We start from the raw sequence: 24,045 nt of genomic DNA, 5'->3' as shown, positions 1-24,045 counted from the left end.
AAATATTTATTAAACTTACGTGAAATTCTGACAACAGTGATCACATCTCTAAAACTGGAAAATCTTATGTGGAATGTTCTTGAAATTGGCCCCACTTCTTAATATTTCCCCTCTAAGGCAGAGATATTAGTTTCAATTATATTATATTTAAAACATAATTTTGTACAGGTAGCTAGTTAAAAAGGACTTTAAAGGGATATGAAACTCAAATTTTTTCTTTCGTGATTTAGATAGACCATGCAATTTTAACCCCTTAAGGACCAGGCATTTCAGACAAAAACTTCCCCAAAAGCATTTTTGCCATCACTACATTTAAACAGCCTTTTTTTTACATTTACCTATCAAAAATATATATTTTTTGTTTAGTAGACAACTTAAAGTATTGATCTAGGCCCATATTGGTATATTTCATGCCACCATTTCACCGCCAAATGCAAACAAATAAAAAAAATTGCTAACTTTTTTACAAACTTTAGGTTTCTCACTGAAATTATTTACAAACAGCTTGTGCAATCACGGCACAAATGGTTGTAAATGCTTCTCTGGGATCCCCTTTGTTCAGAAATAGCAGACATATATGTCTTTGGCCTTGCTTTTTGGTAATTAGAATCCCGCTAATTGCAGCTGCGCACCACACTTGTGTTATGCCCAGCAGTGAAAGGGTTAATTAGGTAGCTTGTAGGGTTAATTTTAGCTTTAGTGTATAGATTATCCTCCCATCTGACACATCCCACCCCCTGATGCCTCCATGATCCCTCTCAAACAGCTCTCCCACCCCCAATGGTCACCCCCATCTTAAGTACTGGCAGAAAGCCTACCAGTATGAAAATAAAACCAACAATCGGCACCACCGCTGCCCGATGCAGAGAGTGACCCTCTGTGCATCAGTACCTCTGCCAGTCTATTTCTGCATTTCGGCCCATTTTAAGTGCAGCCCCCCTGGGTAGTGCTTGCTGATTGGTAGCTACATTTCAGCATGGTGGCACCGATGATTAGAGGAAGGTGGGGAATAACCTTAATAATATGCATATAAAATGTACTTGTGTTTAATGTCCCTTTAAGTCAGTGGTCTCAAAGTACAAGCCCCAGGGCCAAATGCGGCCCTCAAGATAGTTTTATCTGGCCCTTCCTCGTTTAATAGGTAAACCATTACTTTGAGTTGTCAATTTTTTTTTAGGGTTCTAAGAGCTGTAACTAGTTGATATTCTATATAGGCACTCACAAGACAAATATAAAGACAAAGCATCCAGTGTAGACTCCTACCACACACTGCGTTGGGTAAATGTCACTTTTTACATTGCTATACAGTTCCAAGATGATCACTTCACTTGGTAATTATAAGATAAATATACAACTGTGTATGTCTGTTGTGGGCTGTTGTGTCTCTTCCATTTCCTAATATATTCAGTTTCTGAGCACTTACTCAGTTCAAGCGGCCCCCATGGGAGAAGAAAACTTGGTCAGTGGCCCCCAGATACTTTCAGTTTGATACCCCTGCTTTAAAGGGCCACTAAACCCAAAATCTTTCTTTCATGGTTCAGATAGAGAATAGAACGTTAAACAGCATTACAATTTACTTCCATTATTTATTTTGCTTCATTTTCTAGATATTCTTAGTTGAAGAAAAAGCAATGCACATGGTGAGCCAATCACATGAGGCTTCTTTGTGCAGCAACCAATCAGCAGCTAGTGATCATATCTAGATATGCTTTTCATCAAAGAATATCAAGAGAATAAAACAAATTAGAGAATAGAAGTAAATTAGAAAGATGTTTATAATTGCATTCTCTTTCTAAATCATAAAAGAAAAAATGTGGGTGGCATGTCCCTTTAAGTGCATGCACAGCTCTTAGTAATCACACAGCTTGTTTATGTATTTTGGAAAGTTTTGAAGAAAATATTTGCTTCTAGGCATTTTTATAAAGCAATGAAAAACTATCTTTTTTACACAAACCAAGTAATGATCAATGTACTTTTCAAATGATAGGCTGTGTACTAAAGTCAAGACGTGATGGTCAAACAACCAAGGCATTCTAAAAGTGGTAGAGAGATTGTTAGTATATCTTTAAAATCCTTTGACTAAAATGTCCCTGATCAAAACACTGTCTTTAAAAAAAAAAAAATTAAATGGTGCTACCAAACACTGCATGTTTATTAGGTAATGAGGAGGAGGGGAAGGAAGGGTTACAGTTAACCTCTTCACTGTCAGAGAGGACAACAACTATTTTTTTCCCTCAAAGCTGCAACACATTGCAAAGAAAACAAACCAATGCATCACTCTCCCTGGCTACCAAATTGCCATTGAATTCACCCTTATCCTATGCAATAATAAGGTTAACATATATATGTAAATATATTAACACACATATGTATGTATGAATATATATATATATATATATATAGATAAATATATATATATATATAATTCTATTTCTTAAACGTTTAATCAACTCTAAGTAGGAGGTGAGTGGAGTGTAAGTCTGGCTGCCTGATTCTAGCTAACACTGTAATTACAATAATTTTTTTAGGAATGTTAACACAGTTTAAAACATAATTATATCACTTCTGTTAACCCACGTTCTCCCATTATGATTGTTTAACTTCCCGCACTCTGATTCCACAACAGGTTGACTGCAGCCTGCTTTTGCATACACAGCGCCCTCTTCTGGGATTATCGTGCAATTACATAACTGTGCCGTCTTCTATAACTGCTGCAAGCTGGTAATAAACTATTACTATACTGTACTTGTTTTTTGTAACATTTTACATTAATTAATTAAATAGCCTTATTTTAATGCACTCAAATCTGTAAAATATTTTAAGTAGACTAAGGGAATGTGGTTTTGTTTGATGCCTTGTGTCTTAAAAAATACATGGAATAAAAATTTTATGAAGAAATTTGGAAGCGCATGAACTTCCAGCGTTTAGCATTCATATTAGATTAGAATCCTATATTGAAAAGAGAATTCACAGGACAAAAAAAAGTTTTCCCATGAAACATAGTTTAATAAATAAAAAAAAATCTTGCACTTGGAAACACAGTTCAATACTAAATGCCATTATTTGTTCCACTCGTCCAGCTCCAACCCACGTGTATGACACTCAGCCAGCAACGACGATGTAAATGGGACAGGGACACAAGCCACGATGGGCGTGTCTATATCTATACCACGCCCATAAAAGAATGTTTCCTTAGTAAAGGGGCGTGGTTGAAAACGTAACCACGCCCATGTGGGGTGTTCCCTCCATTATAGGAGTTTTTAAATACTTGCCGGGTGCTTTGTGGCCGCAGATAGTGATCGCTGTGTTCTGTAGTGGTGCTGAGGTGAACACAGTGAGGTTATATGCAGTGCATAATCTCTATTATAAATATAGTGCAGTTTATATTAATTAATACAACGGATATATAACAAGATGTTAAAGAACTGTGGAAGGAAAATGCTGGTTTCTATGGTTGGTGCTACTTTCACCTGTCTGCTGGTCCTAGTGGTTGACCAGAACCGACAGGTCCTAGAGGTGCAAGGTGCAGTGGTTCCTGCCACCCCCTATATAGTTGAGGCTCCAACACCTAAATCTGGGGAGCCTGATACAGCTGGGGAAGATGCCCCGGATACAAAGAGCTTCTCAGCTTATTTCAGCAAGCTGAAGAGAGTGAGAAGAGACACGGATCAGGTGGACCCCCGTAAGGATGGCCAGGGGACCATTAAGCCCCCAGTAGAAGACATCTCGCCTAAGGATATCTTCATAGCAGTGAAGACCACCAAGAAATTCCATAGATCAAGGATGGACCTTCTCATGGACACCTGGATTTCCAGAAATAAGGAGCAGGTGAGTTTAGGAGAGAGAATTGTTTTTATTTGTATTTTACATATTAGATTGTACGTTATCAAGATCTGCTGACATAAGCAATGTCCTTAAGTATGCAGCACCCATAATATTATAGTTATTACTGTCATTGGTATCCCTGCTTGGTGAATAAATGTTATCATGCAAAGCAGACACTATTACATTAACTTTATACAAACATCTGTTATAATAATGGATTTGTTAAAAAATTCAGTTGGTATGCAAATATTTACATTGGCCTGGGATGCAGATAACTGTCTTGTTCCATCAATGGAGATTCTAATGCAGCACCCTATGCAGGATGGAGACCCTATTTCCTTATATACCCTTTATTGTCCCCCCTACTGTATAATGTGATGATGGCATCTGGATGTCTCCTAATGCGTTTGACACATTTTGATGGCATCTTAGAGGGTCAATGGAAAACACATAGTCATTTTCTGCTGGGGCAGTGGTATCTATACAACTTGTAAGTGACCAATTATATCATTTATAACGTGTGATATCTGATATTGAATTATTCTGAATCACTCCCCTGGCACGTTTTTTTTTGTCTCCAGAGGAGTTACTTGGGAGGAGCATAGGATTTGGTTTGTGCTTTCTGGATTTACCTGTCAAATGAAGTGGTAGTGGAAAGTTCTGTAAAATATTTTCAAATTCTTATTCTGTTGTGTCTTATGGTGTTATGTATGTATAGGTGTGTGTGTATATGTATATATATATATATATATATGTATGAGTGTGTGTATATATATATATATATATATATATATATATTATTTTTTTAACAATGGTTTCATTACAGAAAGCTTTTCTTACAAGGTGTTTTCTGGAAACAGCACTAGCTGCGGTTATCATGACACCTCTTAACGCTGTGTGTACTCTAGTTAGAATATATAATATAATTGTATGCTTACTTTGCACTTATATGTACATCAGCTAAATGATTTCAAGGTCTCAAGATTCTACTGATCAATGTTCAAACCTGAGTGCAAATTCCCTCTCTGTATAGTGTTTTTTTTTTTTTTCTTAACAAATGTGCAGAATCATTAAACCACCAATTGAAGGGAATGGAGGATAAATTTCCAAAACCCTACAGAATGACATTCCTGGGAATAAACTTCACATGCTTTCTTTCTTCTTTGGTTTCTTATTGTTTTCTTTGCTTTTCCAGGCAGTTTGAGTTCCCAGGGATGAAGTATATGCTCTCACGCTGTCTCTCAGTGCTTGCTAACAAAGCCCCTTTTCTCCAAGCCTAGAGAAAGGCTTCATCGCCTAATGCAAGGGGCTTTTTTTTCATGGGAACACTGAAGCCCAAGCTAGTGAAGTGGTGTAAGCTCATGTTGCCTAGAGATGTAGGCTAGTGATGCTTTGGGGAGGGGGCTAGCAGCGTGACAGGGGGTGACTCTCAGGGGCTCTTTGATAAACTGACAGTCCCTTTAGGGGAGTTGAAGGACAACCGTTTTAGGGAAAAGTGAAGTTGGCAAAACTCTTTGCTGCATAATGTGGTGGGAAATTTGAAGCTCTCAAACTGACCCTTCCAATGTAATTGGTAGCGCTACTTTCTCTAGAAAGGTGCCTGACAGCTTCTGCAAAAGACTGGCTGCATAATCCTGTCTCCAGTCTTTCAGAGGCCTAATTGGGATCTTGCTTAAAGGGACACTGAACCCAATTTTTTTCTGTCATGATTCAGATAGAGCATGCAGTTTTAAGCAACTTTCTAATTTACTCCTATTAATTTTTCTTCGTTCTCTTGCTATCTTTATTTGAAAAGAAGGCATCTAAGCTTTTTTTCTTGGTTCAGAACTCTGGACAGCACTTTTTTTATTGGTGGATGAATTTATCCACCAATCAGCAAGGACAACCCAGGTTGTTCACCAAAAATGGGCCGGCATCTAAACTTTCTTGCATTTCAAATAAAGATACCAAGAGAATAAAGAAAATGTGATAATAGGAGTAAATTCGAAAGTTGCTTGAAATGTAATGCTCTATCTGAATCTGACTATAAAAATGTGTGCAAATTTATTGCATATGCTGACAGAACCACTACCTGTTATGGTCTGTGCAATTCTGTATTTTATGTTAACAAAAAATGGAAATATTCATGGTGTTCTAATTAAACCTAACCCCCCCCCCCCCACCACTGGAAATATTCATGGTGTTCTAATTAAACCTAACCCCCCCCCCCCCCACCACTGGAAATATTCATGGTGTTCTAATTAAACCTAACCCCCCCCCCCACCACTGGAAATATTCATGGTGTTCTAATTAAACCTAACCCCCACCACCACGCGCCACCTCTAGCTTGTGAAAGTTATAAATCTACATATTAATGAACATTTACTGCTGTGTCCTTGTGCAAAAGGCAGTTTACTCGTCTTAAATCTTGAATATAGAGAGTTGGTGTTCTTGAGTCTTTGGGGATCACTGTATTGATTAGCGGTGATCTTAAAATGAGTTGGGAGAAGGCCTGCACTTTGCAATTGCTTTTAATGTGTGCCTAGAATATATATACAGGGACAATGCATAAAAATGCTGCCATGCTAGTTATATTCAAAATATCCCAACCTCAACTGCCCTTTTTGAATGATTGATTTACCTGAAATAAATATATTTTACCTCATCAGTTGTAGGTGAAACTGCATTTTTGAGCAATCATCTGTATATTTTGTCAACAAATATTTCAAAATTTGTTTTTATGCCAATACCGTAGGGCATAAGCAGAATTTCCAGTCTGCTCACCTCAGACTTCCCTCTGGGCAGTAAACATTAAAATGTTTAACCCAAAACATAATAATCCACCCTCCCACAATGACACGCGCACTGATATCTCAACCTCTGACACAGAATTCCTCTATGAAAATAAGGAGCATTTGGGTTCTGTTCTATATAAGAATAGGTTTAATACATTTTATTGCAAAACCTAAAACATTATATATTACAACTTATCTGAAAGTCTACTCCATATATCAACCACCCTTTCTGCCCTCTGGCCTGAACAATTAGGGTAATGGTTCTACTAGTATAAGGTTTAAAGTTTGTAAGTGTATTCTAGAGATATGATATAGACTGTAAGAATGCAGTGTCTGTGATCCATACATATTTTATCTACTTGGACAAGGTACCTTTGAATAAAATACAATCAGTTTTCCTGTGTCCTCTCAATCGCTCAAATAGTTACCTTCTATTGTCTGAGCTATTTTGGTCTCACAATAGAGAAGATAAAATGTTTTTCCTGCATTGTATCCAATGGGAAAGTCTTAAAGGGACACTTAACCCAAATCTGTTCATTTGTAATTCAGAAAGGGCATGCAATTTTAAGCAACTTTCTAATTTACTCCTATTATCAATTTTTCTTCGTTCTCTTGCTATCATTATTTGAAAAAGACATCTAAGCTTTTTTTTGGTTTTAGTACTCTGGACAGCACTTTTTTATTGGTGGATTAATTTATCCACCAATCAGCAAGGACAACCCAGGTTGTTCACCAAAAATGGACTGGCATCTAAACTTCCATTCTTGCATTTCAAATAAAGATACCAAGAGAATGAAGAAAATTTATAATAGGAGTAAATTCGAACTTTGCATAAAATTTAAGCTCAATCTGAATCACAAAATAATTTTTTTGGGTACAGTGTCCCTTTAATAAAAAAATTAAAAAATCAGTATACTGGGGTTAACCCTCAAGCTGCCACAGACAGCTACAATGTATTGCTAGGCACACTAAACTGAACCCTGCAACAATCTGATTTGCTTATTCAGATTGTAACAATTAAATTGATGCAACAATTTGAATGCAAAATCTCATCTGCATATTTTACAAATATTTTGCTCCCATCTCTATTTTGGGTTATTTATCAAATTTGATATGCATTGAATCAGTAGCATTTAATCTCTGGAGAATATTGACTGCAATTCTAGGGGTGAGGGAAGGCGCAGCAACTACATTCCAGTAGAAATTGCAATGAAATATCTAATGGGAAGAAGTGCATTCTGGGTACTGTTCTGTCTGTCTCACTAAGATATTACAAATCTAGTCTGTGTATATCAATACTTAGTTATTGTTGGTTCAGTAGTTTTGCCCAACAAAAACTGTTCTGTGTTAATCAGGGCATGCCAGGCGCTCTAAGTCAGCAGCCTCTGGGCCAGCCCTTATCGTCAGGTGTAACGGCTCGGAGGAGTGCCTGATTACTGACATGCTTCTTACGTGCTGCTCTGTTTATATATATAAACAGAACAAGTACCCTGCTCACTGTTTACAGTATAAACACAGGTTTATGCTTGGTCCAGTGGGATCAGGTAGAGCTGGGCAGAACTGGTTGGAACCTCTTTAGTAGCTCCTAAGTGCCCCCCCCCCCCAGCAGAATGGTAAACCTGTTTACCTTGATAATATCTATTATTTTGGGTCCAAACACAAAACAAACTTGTAGCCAAATGAAACTGACAAATGACAGCACAGGGGTTAAACTATGGAATATGTATTTGTATGTGTACAGATTGTATGTATATCAATACATATCTATAGATATCTTATTATAATGGCAAAAGTCCAGACAGGAAGGGGTTCCTGACCCTGAAAATGCTTGTCTGGACTTTTGCTATCTCTATCTGTGTGTGTGTATATGTATGTATACATGCATGTATATATACATTTTTAAATCAGAGCTGCTATTTGGTATCCTTACAAAAAACTCTTATTTGCATTAACATTCAAGAAGCAGCAGAAATGTAATATGAAAACTACTGTTATTGGACAGTATGTGAATTTGCATGAGGTTTGGGTATTTATATATTTTAAATGTTTTCATTCAAATTTGGATTGTCAGAGTATGCTGGGTGGGGATTATATACCAATTACGGGTAAACTGTTGGCAGCTTGTCCAGTTTTGGGAAGGTGGAGTAATGTTTTGGGTACACTTTAGCGTGTATTTGTGACAGGTGATAAGCAGATAACCTGTTCCAGCTCCAAATTCACCTTGCCCCTCCCACACATTCAAAGACATTTTTACAGCTGAGAAATGATCTGGTATCATCCAGCTAAACCTGTCTTCTATCACCCAGCGGGAAATTCAAATTTGAAACAAATCTACCTTCAATCTATAATTAAATGTTTCTGGGTTTTTTTTTTTTTTTTTTAAGAACTTGCATTTTATTTTATCCAAAAGTCAGGTGTTGTATATTTTTTGTAAAATTGGTTTGCTCACTTTTAACATGTCAGCAGCCAAATGGTTAAACAGGTGCCAGTCTTCAAATTTTAGCTACCGTGCTTTGAACTTTTTTTTTTTTTTTTAAAGTTGTCAATGTACCTGAATACTAATCATCAATAATGTCTGAATTGCCCAGGAATTCAAGGAGTTTATTGTAAAATATTAAAGTAATACAATTAAACATTTGTTATGAAAAAGGCCTAGAATCTTAGACACCTTTTGGATGATTTAATTTTCCTTTCTGGGATATTGTATTAATGTAGTTACAGTATTTAAATGGATATCAAAGTGCATAATTAAAATGCTAATAGGTTTGATCATTTTATGATTGCACAATTGCTTGCAAAGGGCTTGAACATATAGGTTAGTCAACTCTAGAGCAGCATTGCACTACTGGGAGCTAGCTGATTACCTCTGGTGAGCCAAGGACAAGAGACGTGAGTAGCCACCAATCACCAGCTATCTCCCAGAAGTGCATTGCTGTAACAAAGTACATTTTGTTAAAGGGATAATCTAGTCAAAATTTAAACTTTAATTATTCATATAACGTATGTAATTTTAAACAACTTTCCAACTTACTTTTATTATCAAATTTGCATTGTTCTCTTGGTATTCTTAGTTGAAAGCTAAACCTAGGTAGGCTCATATGCTAATTTCTAAGCCCTTAAAGGCTACCTCTTATCTCGGCGCTTTTTGATAGTTAGACAGTGCTAGTTCATGTGTGCCGTATAGATAACATTGTTCTCATGCCTGTGGAGTTACTTATGAGAGGGCACTGGTTGGCTAAAATGCAAGTCTGTCAAAAGAACTGCAATAAGGGGGCAGTCTGCAGTGGATTAATATAAAAGTGTTGGTTATGCAAAACTCGGGAATGGGTAATAAAAGGATTATCTATCTTTTTAAACAATTACAATTCTGGAGTAGACTGTCCCTTGAATAGAAGTAAATATAAAGTAAATATAAGTCTCTTATTAGTGCATGGTCCAACTGAACTATTGTATGTATTGTGTATGCAGGTCTGTTGCTGATGTATAATTAAAGATGTTAATGCCCTTTTAGGTGTATTTCTTTGATAAAGGTTGTAGAGTGTAGTAGAATTGTGTCTACATCTCATTTATAGCATATTCTTTGTTGTTATTTCATACAATTAAGCACTCTGTTTAACTGCCCATTGTTGATAGAGGAGAAGGGGGAACTTAAGGGGGGGGGGGCATCTACAGCATTGGTGGTCCCTATTGTTAAGAGGGGTTGGCATCCTGTGTTTCTTTTCGCTGCTGATTTTTAGAACAATAAGGTTTCCTTCGTCTTAGGTTAAGTTTATGACAAAGGTTTTTTTTTTGTTTTTTTTGCTTTTTGTGTGGTTGAAACTGAAATTTAAGGAAGGTAGAATTTGCATACGAAACTAGACAGTAAATTTGCAGAAGTTAAAAATGAAGCGACTTACAAGAAATAGCGTGTTAGCACATAATTTGATATTGAGAAATGTGTTTAAGTTGAAGCTTAAATGGGTAATAAATGTAAAAAGAAAATGCTCTGTTAGAATATTTAACTATTGCTTGCATAACTTGCATAACTGTAAAAAATAATAGTGGAGTTTTAGATCAGCTGTGTACTAGTAGGACCCAGCTGACCACATCTGTAGAGCAAATGACAAGAGGCAAATGTGTAGCCACCAATCACCAGCTGCTCCTGAGCCCATCTAGATATGCTTTTCAATTAATGATACTAAAAGAACTAAGTAAATTAGCTCTTCATAGAAAAACAATGTAAAAGGGGCATTATTTTATTTAAATGTGTTGGTAGTTATTTTTAGTCAACCCCCCCCCCAACATGAGGTTAAAGGGACATTAAACAAAAAGATTTTTTCATGATTCTGGTAGAGAATACAATTTTAAACATTCCAATTTAATTCTATTATTTAATTTGCTTCATTCTTTAGTTATCCTTTGTTAAAGAAATAGCAATGCACATGGGTGAGCCAATCACATGGGGCAAATATGTGCAGCCACCAATCAGAAGCTTCAGAGCCTATCAAGATAATTAAGCAAATTAGATAACAGCAGTAAATTAGAACGTTTACAATGGCATTCTCTATCTGAATCATGAAAGAAAAAATGTGGCTAATGTCCCTTTAAACATAAATTACACTTGTGCACCATGAACGCTCTTGTGATGTTCTGGAGCTGGTCATGGCCTCTGGTGGCTGAGTGCATGTGCCATTCAGGATTGGCTCACAAGCTCCTTCTCAGGACTGGCAATGCATTGTGGGCCATGAGCATAACTTAATAGGACACAGTAATCCATGAACCTTCATGTAATTTTTAAAACATTTTAATAATGAATCAAGAGTATTTTAATGTTGAATTAGAATTCCTTTTTCTAAGATTACATTTTAAATGAAGAAAGTGTTAATGTTTTTGTTTAGTTGGGGGTTGGTATACCTGACACATGCTCCTATAGAAATTCTGTTCTTAATCTGTTTCTGCTCTTGTGCCAGCCTTGAGTACACAATAAGATATAAATACCACCTTTTTACTGCTGCCATAAAACTACAAAAGAATGTATAAACCATATTCTGTGGATTTTTGACCTGTGTTTTAGAAGTTTGCAGCTTCTTAAGACTTAACCTATTCAATGCCAGACTGTTACGTAACCATCAAAGGAGAATCACGCAGGCATTGCATAGTACAACAGTCCAAATCTTTAGAGAAGTAATTCTGTTGGCAATAATTGGCTTGTATGAGTGCAGAAAAAGGTTAATAATTCAGTTTTTAAAGTGGATTTCCTGATTAGGCTCCTGCAAGCAAGGGCTTGGCAGGAAGGGGTGTGAGGCTGTCACAGATAGCCCCAGAGAGATGACACTCGAGACCTCAAACCCGCTTTTCCCCTTCCTCTCAGAGCACAAAGCAAGCAAGCTGCAAGTATCCGGAGTTTTATTCCACTGAGGAGGGGGTTCTTTGTTCTTTTTCCTGTGCATCAATAGGGGGATGAGAGAACGTCTTCATTTGTATAGAACTCTACTCGTTGTCTGCCCATGATTTTGGCGAGCCAGACTGTGCACAAAATCTAGAAATCCTGGCTGTGGCCTGCTCATAAATATATAAATATATATATATATATATATATATATATATATATATATATATATATATATATATATATATATATATATATATATATATATATATATATATATATATATATATATATATATATATATATATATATATATATATATATATATATATATTTTTTTTTTTTTTTAATCTATTTTTAGTGGAAATCATTACATGGGGAAGGCAAGTTAAAAGAAGCAGCTAAGTTCCATTTATCTGATTACAGAAACTTCAGTACAGTCTTAAAGGAACAGTGTAAGTGCACTGCTTACATATAACTGTTTAACCCCTGCATTACACTACTGGGAGCTAGTTGAACATATCTGGTGTGACAATAAGAGGCTTATGTGTATAGCCACCAATCAACAACTAGCTCCCAGTTATGGGTTGTGGCTCCTTAACCTATCTTGGTATGCCTTTCAATAAGATACCATGAGAATAAAGTAAAACTGATAATATAACCGAGTTGGAAAATCTCTTAAAATTGCATCTATATGAAATCTTAAAGCTTACTTTATCATTTGTATGCCCCTTTAATGGAAATAATCTGCAAGTTTGTAACATTTACTTAAATATATACAATTCAGACATCTTAAAATATGTAGAACAAATGTAATGTAGCCTACTGGAAAATGTCCAAATTGCTGCTCTGCAAAATTAACAGCAACATTTTATAGTTCGCTTTATTTTTCATCTTTTTAATGTTCCTTATTTAAATATTTTATACATTTGCATACACTAAGATATTGCCTTCCTGCTGTCCAAAGAAGGTAGAAAAAAGTCCTGTTTAATCAGTCTTTGGTAAACTGCTTTTGTGTTTATTCTACTGGATAAATTTCAACATTGAGTCTGTTTTTTTTGTTTTTTTTTTTCCTCTGGGTACCAGTAACATCAATCATACCCCTCCCCTACACCAGATTCATAGTCCTTAACCAGCCCAGCTGTATGCTAATGAGAACATATAGGTCCTGCTTAATGTTCCTTCACTGAGTAAAGTTAGCTAGGGAAATACAGGCTATTGTTAGTAAACTGGAACCCTCCATTCATCTCATCTGCCCCATATCCTCTGCAGGAAAAAAAATCCTGCTGCCACTTTGAATAATTGGTGACAGCATAGTCCCTTTCAGCTGCGCTTGGTATCCAGGGGACACCACCTTCCTCCCTTCTGTGTTCTTTATGCTCTGATTTCTTTACTTCTTTTGTATTTGTGTGTGTCGACTCTTTACTCCCCCTTAAGCAGACAGCAGCTGGCTGTGCATCTTTTTTTCTGTTTTTGTTTAGCTTCAATATTGATTGATGGAATTTTTGTTTTTGTTTAAACCTTCCTCTCCGATCCTCCTTTCCAACTCCAACAAAAAACACACAGTGGAACATAACCACATAACCACAAAGACACCCAACATCTGCTTTGCATTAGCTGTGTAAATATGGGAGTGCAGCCAGGCGGGGGGGGGGGGGGGCAAGGTAACTCAAAAGAGGGGTGGCCCAGGTACGTCTGTGCCCTGCAGCAGCATAAGCTTTTGTGGCTTGTAGACTGAAAGCCTCTTATAATGTTACATAGGAGCTGTGGTGGGTGTGCGTTGAGGTCAGTCAAATGAATGCAATAGAAGCAAATCCAAACTGGCAGACAGGTGCAAGGTTGGTACGGCCTACGCCTTTACCGAAGGCAGGTTGAATGAAGCTGGTCTTGTGCCGCAGATAAGCACGAGCAGCTGTTAATACACATAACCACTAGCTAAATAAACACGTCTGGAAGGTTTGAAAAGCGTGTCCATTAAACATAAAGGGCAGCTAAGTAACAAATTGGCATGAAAAGTGCCTTAAAGTAGTATATTAAATGAAGTCTTGTGTATAAAGAATAAATGGATAGGATTTATCCTTCACAAGATGCTGTTCAAGAAAAATAACCTAGAAAAGTAATGAAACATCCACGTGTTCGTTTTCTTATTGTATGAAAAACATGCTCATTTTTAGACTCTACAAACATTACTTTATCATCTTCTTCTATCATATTTGGGGTTAACCTTCTCTACTCTACTCACAACAATATGTGAATTAAATAATTGTCCGTGCAGCAGACTTGGCTTTATCTTTTTTTATTTATTTTTTATTTTTTAAAGAACATTCTTTAAATTAAAAAGTGTGCTACAAATGTTCATTTGTTATATGATGTATGGGGTGATATCTGGTAGAAAAAAATAGATAACCTAAAATTTTCTAGGAATCAAGCTAAAAGCACCATAGATAATGATGATCTGTAGAGAACTCTACATCAGTATATGGTTATATAAAGTGATGGATAACTCCACTTTAAAAAAAAAAAAGCGGATCCGGAATGTTAGCGATATTAATCAGCTGTAACAAAGATGCGCTATACTTTTTAATATAGATATGAAATTCAAATTTCCTGCGCTCGGCCACCCACTACAAAAATCACATTTTCTGTGAGCTAATAGTTTTTAATTATTCTCCAATCAGCACTTCCCCCATATGGAATTGTTGTACTGATTGGACAACAATTCAAACCGTTAGCTCACAAAAAAATTAACTTTTGAAGTAGGCGGATCGTGGGGAATTTGAATTTCATATCTACATTAAAAAGTAAGTTGTAGCGCATCTTCATTACAACTGATGAATTAAGCTTCATCTAAGATATCACCAACTTTCCGGATATGTTTTTATGAAGGGGAAAGATTACCGTCACTTTAAGTCTGAACTGACTTGACCTTGTAAGAAATACAAAGCAGAATTTTAAACAACTTCAACTACCAATGTTCTTTTTGCCTGGTAATTCCCTACTTCATTGTATTGCTTTGCACAATCTTATTTCACCAACCTTTAGGGAAGGTTTTTTTTCTTTGCTAGACCTTTTTAACTAACACAGCTGTCATCTTGAAAGCGTTCACACAAAAAGAACTGCACAGGGTAGTTGCAGATTACATGGGTTCCCCCCCCCCCCCCTCAAACCATCTGCTTGCATGCGTATGAACCGCAGGTGTTTGCAAAGCTCAGCAATCTAATTGGCTTTTTCTTTTGTCTTTCAGACCTTTATCTTCACTGATGGGGAAGACGAGGAGTTGGCAAAAAAGACAGGTAAAAAAACAACAAAAAACTAAAGCATATTCTAGGAACAAATTGCTAATTTTACATACATACACAGGATTAAAGGGATACTAAACTCAATTTTTTTTTTCATGATTCAAATAGCATACAATTTTAAGCAACAGTCAAATTTATGCCTATTTTTTCTTCGTTCTCTTGCTATCTTTATTTAAAAAGCAGAAATGTAAAGCTTAAGAGCCGGCCCATTTTAGGTTCAGCACCTTTGATAGTGCTTGCTTATTGGTGTCTACATTTAGCAAACCAATAAGCAAGCATACGCTTTACATTCCTGATTTTTAAATAAAGATAGCAAGAGATCAAAGAAATATTGATAATAGGAGAAAATGAGAAAGTTGCTTAAAATTGTCTGCTCTATCTGAATCACGGAGAAAAAAAAAACTTCAGTTTAACATTTTTTTTGGTATCTAAAAATAAAAAACATTTCTGTAACATTTTTACGCAAACCTGTGTACTTCCTAAATGTACTGCTAAACGGTTCAGATGTAACCCTGGATTTCGGAGAAAAAAGAAACTCAACTTAAAGGGACACTATACCCAAACATTTTTTTTCATGATTAAGGTAGAGAATACAATTTTAAACATTCCAATTTACTTCTATTACCTAATTAGCTTCATTCTTTAGATATACTTTAATGAAGAAATAGCAATGCACACAGTGAACCAATCACAGGAGGCATCTATGTGCAGCTACCAATCAGCAACTACTAAGCATATCTAGATATGCTTTTCAGCACAGAATATCAAGAGAATGAAGCAAATTAGATAATAGAAGTAAATTAGAAAGTTGTTTATAATTGTATGCTCTTTCTAAATCAGGAAATAAAAAATTTGTGTTTATGTCCCTTTAAATACAATTGTTCATCCAAATCCAAAATCGTAATGCTTGTTAAATTTTAGCTAATTAGATTTAAATCGTGTGCAGAGATTAGTTTCGGCCCTTTTGCTTCGCTGTGCACTGTTTATTATGAATCTGTGCTAATCCTTTATAAAACACATTAACTAGTTATGTGTAATTTCTAGCATGAGTCTAAACCACAATGAACACAGTAGTCTGGAACACCAGCTGAGGGGTGGGTTACATACTAATGCAGCGTGCTCCCACCCCCCTCCTCCCCATTTGATTCTAGATTATAGTCTCTATTCTTCTAATGTAAATGATTCCTATTCAGACCTTAAAGCTGCCTCTGTTAACAGATCATGGTCAGTAACAGGTGGCCTGTTCTGGCAATGACCACTTTCTATAGGAAAGGATTGTGGCTAAATCTTAAAGTGGGGGAAGGGGGCAGGCTAGTAATTAACCATTTCCTAGGCTGCCTATCTAAGCAGCCTTGAGGGTTCTTAGCCACCTGCATTTTGCGTAGGCCTTCCTCATCTGTTGCCCCGCCTCTAATTCATTTTATGTGCTACACAGTAACCATACACCCCAGCAGCTGTATTACGCTGAACGATTATTATCTCTGCTTTATGCCTTGATATTTGGCAGTGAATTGCTATAATCTTTTTATTTTCTTTCAGGAAATGTCATAAGTACAAACTGCTCTGCTGCTCACAGCCGTCAAGCTCTCTCTTGCAAAATGGCGGTGGAATACGACAAATTTATAGAGTCTGGCATGAAGTAAGTTTAGCATCACCACTGAGGTTCTAAAATGTAGGGGTTAATTTTTTTATTTTTATTTTTAAAATACTGTGTTTTGGGATGCATGGTGGAAATTGTGTAACTAATAGTATTTAAAGGGAATCTCAAGTCAAAATAACTTTTACGATTCAGATCATTCAGTTTTAAGACACTTTCTAATTTACTTCTATTATCAAATTGTGTGCAGTCTTTTTATATTCACACTTTCTGGGAAACACGATCCTACTGAGCATGTGCACAAGCTCACAGGTTATATGTATACTAGTCTGTGATTGGCTGATGTCTGTCACATGATACAGGGGTCCGGGAAATTGTCAGGAAAAAATCTACTGCTTTTTCGAAATTCGGAGTAGGTGTTCTTGCATTTTTTAATATTCAGTTCTAGTGTTTGTAGTGGTCCCTTAAATCAGGTTTTAGTATAACAATTTAGTGTAGGAAATCTTCATATTATGATTATTAATGATACTTTCATTTCAACAACCATGTTATAAACTTGGTGTACTGTCTCAGCTAAAATGTGTGCAAAGTCCTTCATGTATAAAAACTCCCGTATTTTTTTTTAAAACTTTTTATACTAGTTTAGTAGTTTCAGAATACATTGTCATGTGTTTTGCTTTTCTATTTAAATAAGGCACCTAAGCAAATATATTTGCTTTGATTTTATTTGTTTTTTAATCTTTTGAGTAAAGGAATAGGTCGAAATTAATTTGCAAAAGGAGTAATTTTGCAATACAATTCCATTAGCAAAAATGCTTCTAGTAAAAGTTTTAAGTGGCATATGCACATATGCTGTGAGATCCTGTGCATCGGTATTCAAGCTGGCGGTGGTGTGTATTGTCTGGAATTAATTTGTCATACAAGCAACTGCTGAGTCTCTAAGAAGGTGTAGTGTTTGAATACTGGTCCATGACCTGAAAAACTAATGGCTTTTACTAGAATAATTTTCGCTAATTGAAGTATATTGAAAAAATGCGATTTCAAACTAATGCGCACATGCACGTTTCAGTTGTGATCTTTCTATTCCTTTAACTGTATAGTAAGCCAGAATCATTCACTAATCAACAAGTTTACCCTATTCTTTAGTAACTTGCTTTGTCTGTCGACCGTTGTTAAATATTTCTCTTCTGTCTTGTTTCAGGTGGTTTTGCCATGTGGATGACGATAACTATGTTAACATTCGCACTATGGTAAAGCTTCTGTCCCGTTATGCTCACACCCAGGATATCTATATTGGAAAGCCCAGTTTGGATAGACCCATACAAGCAACCGAGAGGATTAGTGAAAACAAAATGGTAAGTAACTGAATTGTGCCATATATGAATTGATGCCACCAATAATCGCCATGGAAACATAGCATGCAACAGTCATAGCTTGGAGAAAATCATAGTAGTCTGGGCTCCTAAAACTAGCTTAAAGGGGTATTGAACTATTGTTTTAGATATGCATTTTATGTATTTTATGTATTCGCATCAGAGCACTGTATTACATAATACGTTTTATAAGCATTTGAAGCTATTTTGTTGTTAAAACTAAGTATTGTGTAGCTTATCCATTTTACTGTGGAGAATTAGACACGTGTAAATGAAATTCTTTTGGGCAATCGTATAGCACGTTGCAGGGTCAGTGTTTTAAATCCTGCAGGATACAAAATTCAATATTTTACATCTAATGCTATTAAACGCTAATTTAAAAAAGTCTTTCTGCCCGTTTGTTTCATTGGGTATTCAAACATATTCATTTATATTTTTTTTTATAGCGCCCTGTAAATTTCTGGTTTGCAACTGGAGGAGCTGGTTTCTGCATTAGCCGAGGTCTGGCGCTAAAAATGAGTCCGTGGGCAAGGTAAGAAATTTAATATGTAACATTTAATGTACTGCAATTGATAAGGGACAGTAAAGATTAAAATTTTAACTTTTTAGAAAGAGTATGTAGTTTTCAAGAAGTTTACAATTTATTTTAATCCTAAAATTTGCTTTGTTCTTTGGTATAATTTTGTATGCTCAGGAGCAGCAATGCACTACTGGGAGCTAGCTAAACACATCTTGTCAGCCAATGACAGGAGGCATATATGTGCAGCCACCAATCACCACCTAGCTCCTAGTACTGCATCTGTTTTTTTTTAAATTTGGCTTCAAATATTTTTTTGTGAGCACTGTACCAAACAATTCATAGGGAATTAACTTGTCCTTTTTTTTTTTTTTCCAGCGGTGGGCATTTTATGAGCACAGCTGAAAAGATCCGACTTCCTGATGACTGCACCATCGGTTACATCATAGAGTCTGTGCTTGGAGTGAAGTTAATCCGTAGCAACCTGTTCCATTCTCACCTTGAGAATCTTCAACAAGTACCCAAGAGTGAGATCTCAAATCAAGTGAGTATAATGCAGCTGTAAGGTCAGCAGTCAGGGTCAGTTGCTCTGAGATCTTATTCATGCTCTATCCAATTCATGAAAGTTTTTTTAATTTTGACTTTACTATCCTTTTAAAGGGACAGGGATGTCAGTCATATTCTTGTACTATTAGAAAAATGAACTGATTTGCTTGCAGTTTTGCTTTTTAGCCATTCCAGACCTTTACTGCATTTGAATTGCTTCCAATTTGAGGCTGTATCGTCAGCCATTTATAGGACATAAGTGCGTAACATAAAACTCTGTAATGCAGCAATATTTATAAACCAAATGCTGTAATCATGTGTTAAAGGAACAGTCTACCCCAGAATTTTTATTTAAAAAGATAGATAATTCCTTTATTACCCATTCCCCAGTTTTGCATAACAAACACAGGTATATTAATACACTTTTTACCTCTGATTACCTCTAAGCCTCTGCAGACTACCCCCTTATTTCAGTTCTTTTGAAACTTGCATTTTAGCCAATCAATGCTGACTCATAAATAACTCAATGAGTGAGCACAATGTTATCTATATAGCACACATGAACTAGCGCCCTCTAGCTGCGGAAAACTGTCAAATGCATTCCGATAATAGGTGGCCTTTAAGTGCTTAGAAATTGGCATGTGAGCCTACCTAAGTTTAGCTTTCAACAATGAATACCAGGAGAACAAAGCAAATTTGATGATAAAAGTAAATTGGAAAGTTGTTTAAAATTACATGCCCTGTCTGAATCATGAAAGTTTTTTTTTTTTTTTTTCTTTCAATTTTGACTAGACTGTCCCTTTAAACATAGTAATTACTCTTTATTTGCCATGTACACATTTAATAATCCTTTACTTTAATATGTGCATATATATGCAATGGCACTGATATTTTGTGCATGTGCCGTACAATATTGTAAACAGCACTTACTACTAGACCAGTGGTGGAAAAGAATAGTAAAAATGATTGCTTTTAAAATGGGATATATTTATAAAGATTCTCACACTTCTTAGTAGTTTGCCACCAGGCTTTATAGGGTTAGACTGGAATTGAAGTAATGTATTACTGTCCTTTTTAAGCAAAGTAAATATTCAAAACTATACCAAATAGAGGCTGAATAAACTAATTTATCTCCACTCTTTGCTTTCTTTCAGGTGACGTTAAGTTACGGAATGTTTGAAAACAAGAGGAACGCCATTCTCATGAAAGGGGCATTTTCAGTTGAAGATGATCCTTCACGGTAAGAACTGCTTAAAGGGTCATTAAATTTAGTTATTCATATGAAAATTCAACCCTTTAAAATAAGCAGCACACAAACTAATATCTGTGATGGTGGTTTTGACAATTATTGCTAAACTAGATTTGAAAAAACAAACTTGCAAAATCAAAAGCGCAATTTAAAAAAATTAATTTGTCAATCCTATAGATTGGCGGGTGAATTGGTATGCCTAGCTAGTATCAAGCAACAAATATCTGCACCATTCTAATGTTTGTCTTTTCATATGCTTACAGATTTCGATCAATCCACTGCCTGCTGTATCCGGACACGCCCTGGTGTCCACGGAACATAGTATATTAGAAGACTTCATGGCTTCTTCAACCTCGTCCCAAGTTTCCCTGGTATCCAAAGGGCTTGTGGGACCATAATGTGATGCTTACTGTGATCGTCGTCCGAATTTGAAACTGTGCTGAAGGCACAGTGTTTGCCATAGGCTGCCATGCGGCCGCTTCGCTCTATTTCTGCCTGAGCAGACAGTGGAAGCTTATTTCTCCAGAGCGTCTGACCATCTCTTGTATTAGAGATAGGGGGACTGTATGGGAGAGACTTAAGTCATACTCATCTTCCCTTTTTGTGGTTCAGCCCTCACCTATAGACTCCTTTTTGCTTTGCAGCATCTGCAATTCTTATAGAATGTATGCTGAAGACCTGCCTGTACATTATTATTGCTATAACTTGGGTATTTTTGTTTAATCTGCTGCTCACTATACATTGGTTTGACACCTGGGCAACAAAATAGGTGTAAAATCAACTTTCAATTGACATAATTGGAATTGCTAATTCTATTGGAGCTTGATATAGTGTCTTTCAACTTTCTATTTCATGAATTGTTTAACTTCATTTGTTTATTGAAAAACTATTTGTAAACCCAAGTTTAATATGACTTTTGAAATCTTTATAGTACTTTTTTGTAAGGAAGCAGTCAAATCTATAAAAAATATATATTGACAGATTATTTGCACTTCCATGCCTTGTCAACCTATTTAGGCATATCCAATATAGGTTTGCCCTCTAACAAGCGCCAATTGAGTTATTGAAATACAGATTTTTAACGCTTAAGAGTCTGGAAGCTAGTCTACTATGTGCCTCTATTGCAGCTTGTTTAGTGAACAAACAAAATATTTTTCTATCTTTTCTAAAAAGCCCTATCTGGCTGGGAATGATAAAGTCTAATCTTAGCCCCAATTTTCCACTGCCTTTATATTTAAGACTCCGGCTTTTTTTTCCAAATGAAGGGTGATTTCAAATGTTTGTTCATTAATTTTTCTTTTTGCAACCGCTAAAGCTATTTTTGAGCAACCGTCTAACACAATTTCTCCTTGTACACCGCTTCTAGGCATAGCTATGAACTTGATACCATGTTATAAAATGCTGTTAACCCCTTAACAGCTAGAAAAAGCTTCTGGCTAGGAACGGGTTAAGGCAAAAGTAGATTTTAGCTTCCATGAGTCTTTCTTGCTCAAAAATATTTTCTGTGGTGTTAACTGGGAGGTTTTGTGGTCAAAACAGTTTATTTTTTTTCTAAAAATCTATATTTAACTTATTTTACATGGTTGCTTTTGCTAACTGCACATAGAACTGGTGCTTTAACCACATCACTGCCACTGGTGGGTACAATGCCTTTTTTTTTTTAACTTTACTTTTCTGGTCCTCTGGCAGTGAACTGGTTAAGAGAATGTAGCTTTCTGGCACTTTTAAATATTTGTATATATAAATTTATTTTCAGAGCTGGATTCTGACACTTTTTTTTTTCTGCTGCAGCACTGAAGGGGTTGTAGAAAACGCTTTCTTAAATAGGCAGCAATGCATTACAATCTAATGCTTTTATTTAAAGAGTTAATTCGAATTTCACTAGATTATCCTATTTAAATTTGATAATATATTATAAGAATACTTTGCAGCCCTATCAGGCAGTCAAATGGTTAGAGATACTAAACGCAAATTAATTTTTTTCATGATTCAGATAGAGCATGCAATTTTAAGCAACTTTCTAATTTACTCCTATTGTCAACTTTTCTTTGTTCTCTTGCTATCTTTATTTAAAAAAAGCACTTGCTTATTGGTGACTACATTCAGCCAACCAATAAGCAAGCGTAACCCAGTTTCTGAACCAAAAATGGTCCGACTCCTAAGCTTTACATTCCTGCTTTTTAAATAAAGATAGCAAGAGAATGAAGAAAAATTGATAATAGGAGTAAATTAGAAAGTTGCTCAAAATTGCTGCTGTATCTGAATCATGAGAGAAAAAAAATGGGATTTAGTATCCCTTCAAATTAAATCTTAATATTTTTTTATGGACCCCTTCAGTACAAAGACTCTCCCTCTTCCAGTTAAGATACAGACCGTAACAATGCAGTATAAAGGTTTATTTCATAAATGCCCCGTCTTTATGAATAATTTGCAAATGTATTCCCCCTCCCCTGTCTCTTCTAAATCTGTATCTGTAACAAGGAAGGAATATAAACATCTCATTGCAATCACTGTATACATTTTGATGTTTGTATTCAGATGGGAAAGCTTTTACCACTTCAGTGAGTTCAGTGGTTAAGGTGGACCTTTGAAATTCCACCTTTATAGCCTGCTGCAGCATTAAGGTGGATTTTTTTTCTTGAGTATTGCCCATATTGGGTAGATCTGTAAATATTGTAAAGAGGTAGTAATTTTACTGCCTTTTCTTTATAAGATGTTAAGATAAAATTTTGCTTTTTTATACATTTTTTTTTTCTGTGGATCAGAAAATGTATCTTGTGAAATGAGAATTGTTATATTTTTAATGAAATTGTTAATTATATTGCTCCAGTATCTGGGGTTCATTATTATAGAACATATGACAAATGAATTAACAATTGTGCTCAGGGAATTATACCTGATATCAGGGTGATTCTGTTGTCTTTATTTCTCTGCTTAAAATAAAGCAGTATTTTTGCTGAAATAAAAATGTTTGTGTGTTCATTTAATCTTAAACTACTGTTATCAGATTACAAGCTTTATAGGAAATACTGTTACATCTGCACTATAAAGGATGTGGTATATCTGATACCAAACTTGATGCCATTCTGCAAATCTTCACACCTGCAAAATACATGCTGCCTTGTTTTAACGTTATATGCAAGTTATAGTGCAATAATAAAATGTGGTTTATCCAAGGGGTTACACACAACAATGCACTACTGAGAGCTAGCTGAATACATCTGGGGAGCCAATGACAAGAGGTATATATGTGCAACCACCCATTAGCAGCTAGCTCTCATTAGTGCATTGCTGCTCTCATTAGTGAAGGGGCAGCAACACACTACTGGGAGCTAGCTGAACACATCTGGTGAGCCAATGACAAGTATATATGTGCAGCCACCAATCAGCAGCTAGCTCTCATTAGTGCATTGCTGCTCCTGTGCCTACCTAGGTATGCTTTGCAGCAAAGGATACCAAGATAATGAAGCAATTTAGATAATAGAAGTAAATTGGTA

At 35.9% G+C, this 24,045-nt stretch overlaps 1 protein-coding gene across 1 annotated transcript; it reads left to right on the top strand.

Annotated features, from left to right (window-relative positions):
• The first annotated feature begins 3,308 nt into the window (after positions 1-3,308).
• Positions 3,309-23,516, top strand: LFNG (LFNG O-fucosylpeptide 3-beta-N-acetylglucosaminyltransferase). The gene is made up of 8 exons (XM_053695101.1): positions 3,309-3,828; positions 15,212-15,260; positions 16,806-16,905; positions 18,065-18,218; positions 18,683-18,768; positions 19,132-19,297; positions 20,454-20,539; positions 20,812-23,516. Exons 1-8 carry the CDS (start codon positions 3,415-3,417, stop codon positions 20,876-20,878), a joined length of 1,122 nt encoding a protein of 373 aa, XP_053551076.1. The 5' UTR covers positions 3,309-3,414; the 3' UTR covers positions 20,879-23,516.
• Positions 23,517-24,045: the final 529 nt, after the last annotated feature.

The sequence above is a fragment of the Bombina bombina genome, chromosome 11 (assembly GCF_027579735.1).
Source record: "Bombina bombina isolate aBomBom1 chromosome 11, aBomBom1.pri, whole genome shotgun sequence".
Lineage (NCBI taxonomy): Eukaryota > Metazoa > Chordata > Amphibia > Anura > Bombinatoridae > Bombina > Bombina bombina.
This window is presented reverse-complemented; position numbering and strand designations above follow the sequence as displayed.